The sequence below is a fragment of the Lissotriton helveticus genome, chromosome 1_1 (assembly GCF_964261635.1).
Source record: "Lissotriton helveticus chromosome 1_1, aLisHel1.1, whole genome shotgun sequence".
Taxonomy (NCBI): Eukaryota; Metazoa; Chordata; class Amphibia; order Caudata; family Salamandridae; genus Lissotriton; species Lissotriton helveticus.
In genome coordinates, this window is record NC_136057.1 from 807948540 (window position 1) to 807962076 (window position 13537).

Below are 13537 nucleotides of genomic sequence, written 5' to 3' on the forward strand. Positions count from 1 at the left end.
CCAGGAGACAGGAGGTAGGGGGAGGGTTTGTTGGGGAGGAGTGGGAGGGACGGGATCTGCTTCATCGGACACAGGCACAGCTATAGGAGGCCTCCGGCACCTTCCTGCGGGTAGGCGTGCATTGTCACACGATGCCGAGACAGTCTGTGATTGTAGAAGTCACCTGGATTTGTGCCTATTGAGGGGGATTACTGTTGTATGATCTACTGTTGGGGTGAAAACAGAAAACCGTGAATGTCAGACATGTGTTGATTATAGACCAGATGTGATATGTATGTGCATTGATGAAAAAAGAATTTATAAAAAAAAAGAAGAAATGGCTCATTATATGTATTCGGACCGTCAATGTCTTCCTCAAGAAGTAGGAGTTCTAGATGCTTACTTTAGCTCAGGACTTGTCTGCCCTAGATCAAGAAGACTGAATGATAGTGTTGGACCTACAGGATGCGTATTTTCACATCCCCATCCTGCCGGGCCACAGGCGTTACCTGCGTTTCAAGTTGGGCCACAAGCACTTTCAGTTTACCTTGCTCCCACTCTGCCTTACCAGTGCCTCTCGGGTGTTCACCAAGAGGATGGTGGTAATTGCAGCTCATCTGCGCAGGTTAGGTGTTTCAATGTTCCCCTAACTCGATGACTGGCTGTTTAAGGCATCCTTGCCCCAGACTGTTGTTTCCCACCTTTAAACTATGGCAAACCTCCTGCATGTGTTAGGGTTCTCTATAAACATGCCAAAGTCACCCTTGACTCCTTCTCAGATGCACCTTTTCATCAGAGCTGTTCTGGACACAGTGCAGTTTCGGGCTTATCCTCCCGAGCAGTGAGTCCTAGGATATTCAGGTATGATTTCGATGTTTCAGCCTCTTTCCTGGATTTCAGTGAGACCTGTTGGTAAAGCATGCCAGGTGGTGTATTAAAGGCTCTGAAGTGGGACCTGAAGTTCCAGTGGACACAGACTCTGAGAAATCTCACTGACGTAGTCCAGATCTCGGACGGAACTGCGAGAGATCTGCAGTGGTGGTTGATGAACCGCGAATGGGTCGAGAGCAGATCCCTCTCCCTTCCCCAACCAGATCACACAGTGCTGACCGATGCGTCACTCTTGGGATGGGGCGGCCATCTGGGAGAGGTGGAGATCAGGGGACACTGGTCTCTGGTGTGGTCTGGGTGCCACATCAGTTTGTTGGAGCTTTGCGCAATGCGGTTGGCATTGAAAGCATTTCTTCCCTCTGTCAAGGGTACATTAGTGCTAGTGTTCACAGACAACACCACCACCATGTGGTACTACAACAAGCAGGGTGGGGAGGGGTCGTGGACCCTTTGTCAAAAGGTCCTGCATCTTTGGACATGGCTGGAACAGCAGAGCATAACCCTGGCTGTTCAACACCTGGCAGGTTCTCTGAATGCCAGGATGGATGAACTCGGCTGTCAATGCCTAGCGGATCACGAATGGCGTCCCCACTCGAAGGTGAGTGAGGAGAACCTTGGTTAGAGCTGTTCGCCTCCGAAGAGAACACGTAATGTCAGCAGTTGCGCATTGTGCGCTGGAGTTTCCAAGTTGGTCTTCGCAAGGCTACACTTTTCGTTGCGAGTGGAGCTCAGGCTTGTTGTACGCCTTTCTGCCCATACAACTTCTGTCCAGAGTTCTGAAGAAGATCAATAACGACCAGGCCCAAGTTATCCTTGTGGCTCTGGACCGGGCAAGGAGAGTCTGGAATCCAGAGCTTCTGAAAATTAGCATTGATCCTCCGATCAGGCTGCCCCTTCGGGAGGATCTTCTGTTGAAGGAACAGGGAAGGGTCCTCCGCCCGACCATGTCAACTCTCCGTCTCCATGCGTGGAGATTGAGCGGCGGTAGTTGATGGCATTTGACCTTCCTCCCGAAGTATTCAACGTTATTTTGGCATCCAGACATCCCTTCACTAAGATGGTATACGCCTGCGTTGGCAAATGTTTGTATCATATAGTACAGAGAGGTCTATCGACCCTCTTCCTGCTCCTCATTCTACTGTTCGTCTTTAAATTTTTACCCTTGCCGAGCAGGCCTCTGCTTTGGGGACTTTCTGCTCTATCCTTTTTTTGCCGCCTACCAGACCAACCCGCTCTCTTTAAGTCGCCAATTGTAAATAGGTTCTTGAAAGGGCTGGGTCACTTGTTTCCACCAACACTCTTTGTCAAGCCACAGTGGGACCTTAATTTAATTCTCACTTTTCTTATGTGTGCTCTCTTACAGCCTTTAAATATTTGTCCCCTCCAGCTCCTTACCATAAAGACAGCCTTTCTGGTGGCGATAGTATCTGCCCAAAGTGGCGCTTCGCACTTGTGCTTCATTTCTTCCAAAGGTGGTGACCCCGTTTCATCTGTGTCAATCTATCACTCTGCCCATATTTTTTGCCCCCCACATTCCTCTAAAGAAGAGGAGCGTCTCCACCATCTGGACCTAAGAAAAGCGTTGTCTTTCTGCCTTGACCACTCACAAATGTTACGGTTGGACGACTTACTCTTTGTGGGCTATGTGGGAGCTAAGAAAGGTCAGGCAGTGTAGAAAAGGACCATTTCTTGCGGGATTGTTCTCTGCATAAAGATCTGCTGTGCTTTGGCTTAGAGGCAGTCAAAGCTTACTGACGTCCATGCGCCTGGGTGGCAGCTATATAGGGGACCGTGACGTCATAACCGACACAAACGACGTCACACGGAGCCGAATGGAGCCATCCGATGGCACACACAAGGGTACAGCTTATGCAAAGGTTTCTGGATCCATCCTGATGCCTGGGAAATTCTACGGTAAAGAATCTGCAGCTAGATATTGTATCTACCAGATAATGAGAATACAAAACATTTGCTCCCACCTTAGTATTCAGATTCTTGCCTTCATTTTGACTTGCAAAATTACAGTAGATTTGATACCTCTCTATATCTCCCTTTGTTTTACCCTTGGACTCCCCCTGCAGAAGAAAGTGGCCTCTTTTTGTGGTAGTGATATGGAGGGCTGTGGAATTGCCACTACCACTGAGGTGCTAAGCATAACCTCCTGACAGACATTTTGCATCCTGGCCCTGCTCCATCTGATCTCTTGATATGATTCAACAAATCCCTAACTGATCCTATTCTGGCCGCTTGGTCTTAGATTTTCCAGATCCCAGCAGTGAAGCACCCCATAGTCAGATGTCACAATTCAGGACTAGGTGATCTAGTGTTTTTGACATAACATCCAGCTCCAGAGTACTTTGACAGTTTGTTGTAGGCAGGCTCACCACAATCAGGTGTGGACCAGCTCCGGCCAATGCAAAAGTTATGACTTCATTGGGGTTGACTATCAAGGACCCGGAATACACTTTGCAAGAACCACCTGTCTCAGCACCTTCATATGCTTACATTGAGGAGTGGAAACTGACTACATTTGATCTACTAACTGAAGTGGTGGTTGTCATCCTTGGTGCGAGGCACCCTGCCACAAAATCAGTTTATGCTTGGCACTAAGATAGATTTGTGGTATAGAGTAACTTTTACAAGCAAAGCTATCAGCCGTCTTTTTGTTTGCTTTAGCTATAGTCAAGCCAGGTCTTGTAGTGGGCTATATTTGAAGGTTATTTGTCAGTCCTTACATCCTTTCTCTGTTTGCTAGACCAACCATCCTTGTTTAAATCACCTGCTATTATGACTTATATTAAGGTTTCCTCCCCAAACATTTGTGGTGCTAGTCTTGGCATTTCTAATATTTTCATCCTTTGAGCTGATGCACAGCCACTTGCTATCATGGTCCCCCCTGTTCCTCATTGCGATTACGTCAATTTGTTTAGTGAGTGAACTTCAAGCATTTTTAATGCTAATGCCTTACCTCACCTTTCTTCCCGACAAGTTGATCCTGAGATTCGAGTGATATTTTTATCAAAAGTTGTGACTCTCTTTCACGTTAGAGAATCCATCACTCTGTCAGCATTCTTTACTCCTCTGCACCCTTCAGTAGAGTAACATAGGCAGCATCGGCTGGATCCTAAAAGGGCGTCAAGCTTTTACTTTGATTGTAATTTCGACCTATGAGTAGACAATCACCTTTTTGTGGGGTTCTCCAGTCCAAAGAAAGGGAGGGCTGTGCAGAAGAGGACCCTGTCGAAGTGGATAGTCCAATACATTAAGATCTGCAATGCACTGGCCAAAAAGCAGCCTCCAGAATGCCTGAGAGTCTAATGCATCAGAGCTAAGGCTGCTTTTAATGTATCGGCACAAGGAGTACCTGTTTTTGATGTCTGCCAAGCTGCCACATGAATGTCAGTGCAGACATTCATGAAGCACAACTGCCTTTACAGCCAGGCCCAGTAGTAAGTGTATTTTGCTTGTCTGGTCTTGAAAGAACTCTTGGTCTAAGACCACTTCACAGACGCACCTCCTGGAGAGGTTTTGCTTTGGTATTTATTCTAAGGTAAGGAATCAGCGTCTATAAGTATACGGCAGTAACACAAGTACTTACGTTTGTTAACATTGTTTCTGGTGGATGCTCTATCTAATTGCAGTTCCTTACCCCCACCCCCCATCTTCCAATTCTATGAAGTGGCCTTTTTTAATATCTAAAAAGGTCCTAAGTTTGTATTCAGCATAGTGGTACGAACAACTGTTCGGGCTTCATGCCACAGAGTTGAGGATACGAACCCGGAAAAGACAAGAAACTGACATCAGTACGCAGGGTAGGATCTTGGAAGTGGCTTCGCTCCATCCCTTTGGGGGGGCAGTGTGCTGTCATCACGGAGTCCATTGGCTCATGGGATCGGTACTATCGAGACATTTTTCTGGATCCAGTCTGGTGCCTGGTGAATATGTTAAAGTGATGAAGCCAATGTTTGCTATAGTAGAATGAGCATTACCAAAGGTATGTAACTTGCTCTCATTGCTTTCACTTTAGCGCATCATGTCAGTGAGCTGCAGACTTTGTCATTTCAACCTCTGTATAATTCCTTCTTCTGACAAGCATGTCTCGTTCATCCTTTCTTCTGAAAGCTGTGTCAGCTTTCCATCTAGGGCAGTTCATCACTCTTTCTGTGTTCGTTTCTGTCCCCAAATCCATGTAAGGGGGTCAAGATTCCTACTGGTTAGACCAACAACACGCTCAAAGGAAGGAGGTCCTGAAAAAGGGCTTTATCTCAATTACTCGTTCTTTTGCATCAAGATGTGCTATTCTTGGCCAAAAAGAACTCTCATGAGAGTATTGGAGCTCCTTCCACTAGGAAGGAAGTCTTGACTACTACTCGGGCAATAGGCATTCCAGTTTTGGACATTTGCCAGGCAGCCATGACGACATCTGTCAATAATTTTGCCAGACATTACTGCATCAGTTCACAAGTCTGCAGGCAAGAAATCTTGATGTAACCATCCACCGTGTAGGCCAACGATCTTAGAAGGAGCATTGCTTTGGTACTGGTTTACAAAATGATAACTCTGAAGTTAGAAGTATTCAGCACTCAATTAAATTGCTTCACTCGGAAATAATGACTAAACTGATGTAAGTGCACAGGGGTGTCATCATGTCCAGAGTTTTAAATACTCTGGTGCCTGGGGAAATTCACAAGAGGAGGGATCTGCTGACAGTTTGAGTTTTTGCCCCGACCCTTCTCATGTCACTCTCATTTCTAGATGTAAAAAGGGCTGAGAACCCAAAGCATGCATATCATATGAGGGTTGCAAGTTCAATATTCTCACTGTTGGCGATCAAAGCACCATTTTCTTCCTCTCTGTAGTGATTAATTGGGCAAGAATTCTCCCTGCACTTGATAGGCTGCCCTTCAATACTTGGCGTTTGCCTCCATTGTATAGCTCTACTTTCTTGGCTGCTGCATCATTTGTTTCCCAGGAAGAGGACCTGTCCTATTTGCCACTTGCAAACAGATAAGGGCACAATATAGAACCTGATTTGGTTTTCCAGGGGACTCTGTAGAGCAGTGTGTCCTTTGCTCTCTTTCCACTCCTCCACTTTTTCAAGGTATACAAAGCATTGAGGGAAACTTTAGCATGCTGGTCCGGGTGAGTATAAGACTGTGTGGCTTTCTTGAGAAGGGCAGAATATCTGGCCCGGCATGGAGGGTCCAATTAAGAGTTTGGCAGTGAAGACAGAATACCCTCTCCACCAAACTCTTGGTCCGCTTGCCGTTTTATTGCTGGGCGAACCAACAGGATGTTGGCGACAGCACCTACTCTAGCTCTGTCGCTGCCATACTCCTTTGCCGGCCTACCGCAGTACAGGCCATTAAAGGTAAGCCATTCGATCATCTTCTCAATTTAGTGTGTGGTCGGGTGAAATTTTCTTTGCTGTCTGGGACCGCCAAATATATCCTGGCGGTGAGGAGCAGTTTAAAAATACACACACCGTGTGAAAAAACTATCAGGTGTGGCGGCCATTAGTTGTACATTTTTCATAAAAAATGAAACATGTATAACTTTCAAAAGTTTAATGCAAGAGTCTATACCCTATGAAGGACATACACCAAACATTTCATACAAATTCTCCACCACCCTAACTGTCTTTATTCCGTCTACTTAATTCTACATCGGGCCCATACTTTCTTTGTAATCATATGCCAAATATTGCTTAAAGAATGTTTTTTTCTGGGGTACTAATACAATCAATCAATCATGCCATTTGTATAGCGCACTACTCACCCAGGAGGGTCTTAAGGCGCTTGGGGGGTGGGGGGGTATGCTATTGCTCGAACAGCCAGGTCTTGAGTTGTTTTCTGAAGGTGAGATGGTCCTTGGTCAGCCGAAGGTGGATGGGGAGGGAGTGCCACGTCTTGGCAGCCAGGTAAGAGAAGGATCTTCCTCCGGCGGTTGCTGTTCGGATGCGTGGTACGGCTGCGAGGGTGAGGTTGGTGGACCGTAGTTGGCGGGTGGGCGTGTAGAAGGTCAGGCGGTCGTTGAGGTACTTGGGGCCCAGGTCGTAGAGAGATTTGTGTGCGTGGGTGAGGAGCCGGAACGTGATCCTCTTGTCGACACTATATATAACACATTTGTAATAACGAGGGGCTTAAAATATGCAGTCCAAATTTTTGCAGAACTTAGCTTTGCAGTAGTTTCTTTTTTGTTAACATTCCATAATGCATACATTACATACCAGTAGATTACCCCTCGATGATTTTCGCTTGTCACAGCTCCTTTAATCACAGACAACTTCGTGAGTGATACCGCCATTAAAGTCGTTTCTGATTTTTTTCGACAATTCATTATTAAATGATTTGTATGCCAGAGAACGGCCACACATATTCAATTTCTCTACTTTATATTCTGCAGCTCCATTTTAACTTTTTACAATGTATTGCAACTCTGTATTCACTGGAACTGCATAATAACAAAAGAGTGATGTGAAACTCGCCAAGTTTGTCTTCTGTGCTCGTGAATAGTTCAGATAAAGCAGAACATGTCTGAAATAACCAAGCAGATTTTAAGATGTCTCATATTTTTGTATTTTTCCTTCAAAATGTAATTATCATAACTGAGCAAACCTTTGTTCGTGTTTTTAGGCTCAAGAATATATTTTTAAGTATATAGTACAATCTCGGAAGTTGTATTCAATTGCTACTGGTGGACAGAATGAGGATGAATTTCGCTGCTGTGTCCAGGAGCTCTTAATGTCAGTTCGATTCTTCCTCTCACAAGAGAGTAAAGGTGCCGGTGCTTTATCACAATCACAAGTAAGTCTGATGAGTATATTTGTTAAGTTATCTGTGTGCATTTACTTGTTTACTTAACGATGTAGTGTGTAGTTTTTATTGTGAACATATATTTAGGGCAGTTAAAGCCCTAGCTTAGTCTATAGTGCTAGGATTGATTCTTTTTTTCCAGGACTTCAATCAATCAAAGATTTCTAGAGCGAAGTGTGTCCCTTGAAGTGTATACATTGAGACTACGGGCCAGATGTACGACCATTGATGTCTGTGACTCGCAAATTGCATTAAATTGCAAGTCGCAAACATCAATGTACAACAGTGTCAGAGACACTGTTTGCGATTCCTAATGGGGTCGCAAATTGCATGCCTCATGCATATTAATGTGTCTGTCGCAATTTGGGACCCCATTGGGAATGGCTGGCACTCCCAGGGATGGCGGCCTACTGGGGTCAGCAGACCACCATTTCTAGCACTGCTTTGTCAATAAAGAAGTTAAAAAAAATGCAGGCCATTTTCCTTAAGCACAAGCATTGGCATAGCCAATAGGTCTCGCCTTTGGGACCTTATAAGTGCTTAGCCATGCAACAGTTGATGTTGTTGCACCAAGGATATTGTGCTGCATAACTAAATACTTATAAGGTCATAAAGGCGAGACCTATTAGCTATGCCAATGCTTGTTTCTTTTGCTTTACACATTTCTACGATTGCAGATACTGAATTTCCTTTTTAGTGGATGACCAGTACTATCGGCCCGGAGACTGATTTTTTTGAGAAGATCAGTGTCTTTGCTCTGAGCTATTGTGCTGACCCTTGAATCTAGGGGAGTTTTGCGAGAGGCAACCAGCAAGATAATAACATGTTAGTAACGTTCCTTGATTGCATGACTGTTTGGGGTGTTTTGTTATGTGTAGTAATGATTTTCAATTGGACCCCTGTCCACATTCACTACTGTGCGATACCAGTTGGTTGATTTAATTGTTCTAAACTACTAATAAAGCTTTTGGAAAAAAATAATGAACAAGTGGCATTCTCTATCCTCCCTTACACATATGTTTGTGGAGCATCGAAATGGAGTTATTGTATCGTGTTATTCATTTTATCTGTCACTGATATGTTGAATGGTATGTGTAATCTGAAATAAAATAAATAATGTACAGTTCTAAAACTGTTGACTTTTCAATTCTTTAAATCCGAAATTAAGGAAAGGGTGCAATTTCTATGTTTTGTAGAATATAATTTTATATAGATGAAAAAACAGACAGACCAATGTAGATAGATAGATTGAATATGTAACAGAATGATATTTATTTATAATGTCACAGAGGTGTAATGATTGCATTTTTTAAACTATTTGAGGCTCGGTGATTTGTTAGTTCAACTAAAACCCCAAGAGCAAGTTTAATATTACATGTTATGTTTTGAGGCTTCTCGCTGGATTAAAAATCTGTAATTTGCCGGAATGACGTGACTTCCATGAATTACGAGTTTTGAAAATAGTGCTGCTTGTAAACTGACACCAAAGACAGACTTCAAGTGTGTAGACACTTGCATCAGCCAAGCACATAATTTTGATTTCACTTCCCTCATATTTTTTGTTGCATGGGACACATTGCTTGTGCTCCAGGAAAACAAAATCCTCTCACCAGACTGGTGCACCTGCCTGAGTCCACGTGCCCATTTAGCACTATGCAGCAAGCGCACCGACTTCACAACACACTCATGTTCATTTTTTGGAGACGGGTTTGTGGCTGCACTTTTAAGCCCCCCTTCCAGAGTGACGCGACCACGACACTCCTGGCGACACAGTCCTCCAACACACAAGTGTGAAAAACGCCCACTCACTGCGAGGGCCCTGCACACTTTGGCTCTACACCCCCACAAAAACATTAAACTTAATTGCACATTTTATTGCGCACTGACAATTTTTTTCAGGCAATGAGAGAACAGGCAAGTACTGAGGCGTTCAGCACTAGTGGGTGAAAACATGCTAATCGCCATATGTTGTGTTTACCTTTTATAGGCTGATGAACGCGATAAATAAATCTATATATTTACTTTTTTTTCTGTTTCCTGACTCGTCTTTCCAGAGCATTTTAAATTTACGGTCGCATCATGCTCATAGGCGTTATTGGAAAATGTAATTGCTCGGTGTGTTTCTTTTATTTTACAGATGTTACATTCCGACTGTACAGCCATGGCACACTTATTTAAGTCGGCTTTTTCCCATTCTCGAACTTGACCTGTACACATGGGTACATTTTATTAAGGCCCAGGTGCCATTCATTTTTTTTTCTACATATTTTAAATATAGCAGTATCATCAGCTATGGGTGTCACTGTGCTATACAGCATCATAAGGCCCACAACAAGTCACCAGATGTAATTGTCATATAGCCACATTCAGGGTTGTCGCTCTGGGTGCTTCGGGTTGGCCTACCCTATCCGATCTAACCATTCAGTAAATCTAGCTATTTGACCTCCATATGACTGCTTCAAACAATAATTAGAATACTTAAAAAAAAAAATAAAGCGCTGTTATGCGCTCGCGGTTTCACAGCGCTTTACACCATGCTAAGCTTTAAACACTAATTAGAATACTTTAAAAAAAATAAAGCGCTGTTATGCGCTTGTGGTTTCACGGAGCTTTACACCATGCTAGGGCAGCCCCAACAAGCCACAGAGTGCGTGTTCCACGAAGCCCTGTATCTAAACGGGGAAGGGTTTTTCCTCTAGCTGCGCCGGGAGTCAGAGCGACGCAGATTTTCTCCTACAAAGCTTTTAATAAATGCTCCGTATTTCATGTATTGATTTAACTATCCCCAGTTTGAGACAACACACAGAGGGGGGGAGCAGCGTTTTTCAGCGCGAAATCGTGGACATTGGCGGAGGCACGGAACATGCGAGAGGAAAGACAGATGGCGCTGAAGGCTGGCGGTTCACGCGTGAACGCAATCGTTAGGCCAGCCAGCAGCACTTTGAAAACTCACATACTAAATGTCTCTCCGAGCAGCGCAAGTACGCTGACTCAGTGAGACCTAAAAAACTGGCTGCATAAGAAATGAAACTTTTGTTTAATTTTTTAAGGGCAGGTAGTGGTCCCTGGGACCACTGCCTGCTCTTAAAAAATGTTTGCACACCCATTCACAAAGGAGACTGGGTCTCCTAGGGACCCCTTACCATTTGCGAATGGTTTATAACCCTCTTGAAGAGGGTGGTAAACTGCGAGTGTTGCAACCGCAAATGCAGTTACAAAAAATTCTTACATAGGTTAAAGAGTCGCTCTTCGAAAGGAACGCCCTAGGAACGCCCCTTCCTCATAGCGAGTCGCTAACCCTATTTTGCGAGTCACTATTACATTAGCGATTGGCAAAATAGGATTGGTACGTTGTGCTACCGTTTTTTGCGGTCGCACAAGGGCAAAATGCCCCTCTGCGACAGCAAAAAAAGTTTGTACATCTGGCCCAAAACTGTTGGGATAAACCATAAACAGAACATTACTTATCCAAATTCTGTCTTCGAAGTAATCACCATTTCTGGGTATGTGGGGAATGTTAGAAAACTTTAGGATGAATTAATACGGTTAAGAAAATAGGGGCCTCATGTACTATCTCCGTTCACAAACTAGAGATGTGCAAATTGCACAAAGACTGGTTTGCAAACTGGAATGTAATATGTGATGCGACCCATGTATAAAGAGATCTCATTGCAGATTATCCATTCGGTGGAAGGCGAAACACATGTGCCTTATGAATATTAATTATGTAAATCATATTTTTTTTTCTTACCTGTTTTGAATGGATGTGGATGCAGGAATGGTAGCCTTCAAATGCCAGCAGATCATTTCTGTGTTTGCTTTCCGAAAAGGGAAACATGGGTAAGCAGGCAGTGGTCTCAGGGGCCGGTGTCTGGTCCTCATGATGCCAACTGACAGGATTCCCCATGGGGAAATTGTCCCGTTTGCAGCTCAATGTATGATACTTTCATGTGTGATTCACAAAGAGGAGGGTAAATGCCTTCCTCTTTTATACTAATATTATGACTGGAGATAATTTTCCAACTCATAAAATGGGTTTTGCCATTGTGAAAAATATTTTTGTAGTCACAAAGTCTGATTTACAGATTATATTGTTCTACCCAAACCCAAAAAACAAACAAACACCCACACCCACACGCTCACTCACTCACAACTCCTTCACTGCATGCACAAGAGTGGTGCCACCTCCAGCACACCCTCATAGCAGAGATTTTAGACCATCAGGTCAGTTATGTGTCACATATATCTCTTTGTGAGTGGCACCAGGGGCCCGGGCTATTAGAGCTGGTTACTTGAACAACCTTGCTACATGTTGGAACCCACTTTTTACTTTCTTATATCAACTGCTACTCTCGTTACCACTAACCTGTGGTACCTTTCTGACCACGTCAACTGCTTTGTGTGGCGCTTTTGCTACCCGACTCCTTCCTGTCCATTCCAGTTACCTCTTACAGTGAACACATCACTACATTTCTGACCTCATATCTCCTTCTTTTAGAGCGCCCAGCATATATTAATGTGGTGATGGATAATTGCCTTTTTCCTTGAGAGGGCCATCACACCCAGTGCACTCTGAGCTTCCCCAGTGAGAACTCTGGTTTTCCAGTGAAAAGAGGCAGACCATAAAAATCACATATCGAATATTGAAAAAGACAATGGAATGAGCCGAAGCAAGAAAGCCTTCTGCTACTTGCCAATAATGTATGCAGGAGAAAATAGTAAAGCGAGGGCAGAGCTAAAAGAGTGGCTGAGAAGAAAGGAGTGACATAAATAATGTAACTTGATTCAGTTTAACTACAGTAACTGCACGAGAATACATCCAAATTGACCACTAAGCGGCCTATTTGAGTAATTAAAAGTAATGAAATGTTACAAAAATGGCATTGAAACAATTAATGGACGTATGTTCCAGCATCCCCTTCCACCTCTAGGATTCATGAGAGGCAGGGATACTAAGCATGAAGTTTCATATACAGAGTTTCATTAATAAAAATGGGAAAATGTATTATTGTCGAGGTGTAATTTGCATGGAAATTTTTCATACATGTATATCATCTTTGTTCATATTATCTTAATCTGTAAAAGAAAAAGCCAAATTGAAAATACCTTCATGAGTCATACAATTATAGCAGCCAAGCAAATGTCTCCTGGCACCAAGGAGACATCAGCACTAGGTTTGCCAAACCTTCCAAACTATCAATCAATTTTCAGCTTTTGAATATGTTTCACAAATGCCATAATTGTGTCCCCAAACAGTGGCTTGAAGGCCTTTGAAAATGTAGATATTTACCTATTTAATACAAGCTTCCGTAGGAATGAACTGGATAAAACAGTTTTGAATTCGCAAAAATAACACAATTTCTGTCCCAAATGCCAGCTTTTCCTTGTTTAGTAAATAGACCCTTTTAGCGCCCATTCATTATATTTTCGTTTTCATCGAATAATACAACTTTCTACTGCAACATAAGAATGTATTCTGCCATACATGTCCTTGTATCAACATTTCATCATTGAATGCTCATTATTTGCGAAGACTTTTCACAACCATTATGTTAGGATTGCATGCAATGGTGACCATTTGTGAAGGTCCAGCGTTATGTTAGCAAGGGGGGACATGATCCCATTGACATGTAGTATGCCAGGAAATGCCCCCATTAGTCTAGGACTAGCATTGTCCCAGTGGTCAGACCATCATGAACTGGATACCCACAATATGCCCGAAATTTCGACCTGATTCTCCCTGCAAGATATGACTCAGTTATTGTAGGGTGGGGCACCCAATGTTATTGATGGCCCGAGATCAAGGTGGAGGTCACGTTAGCCCGGGCATATCCAACATTGGGAAAGGAAGT

At 43.6% G+C, this 13537-nt stretch overlaps 1 protein-coding gene across 2 annotated transcripts in view; it reads left to right on the plus strand.

Moving 5' to 3' along the window:
• The window catches only part of DOCK4 (dedicator of cytokinesis 4), a 1604094-nt gene that overhangs the window by 770393 nt on the left and 820164 nt on the right, over positions 1–13537 (plus strand). For both annotated transcript variants that reach the window (XM_078674485.1, XM_078674490.1), the window contains exon 22: positions 7506–7676. In XM_078674485.1, coding sequence (XP_078530611.1) covers positions 7506–7676 — 171 coding nt within the window. The remainder of the gene's footprint in view (positions 1–7505; positions 7677–13537) is intronic.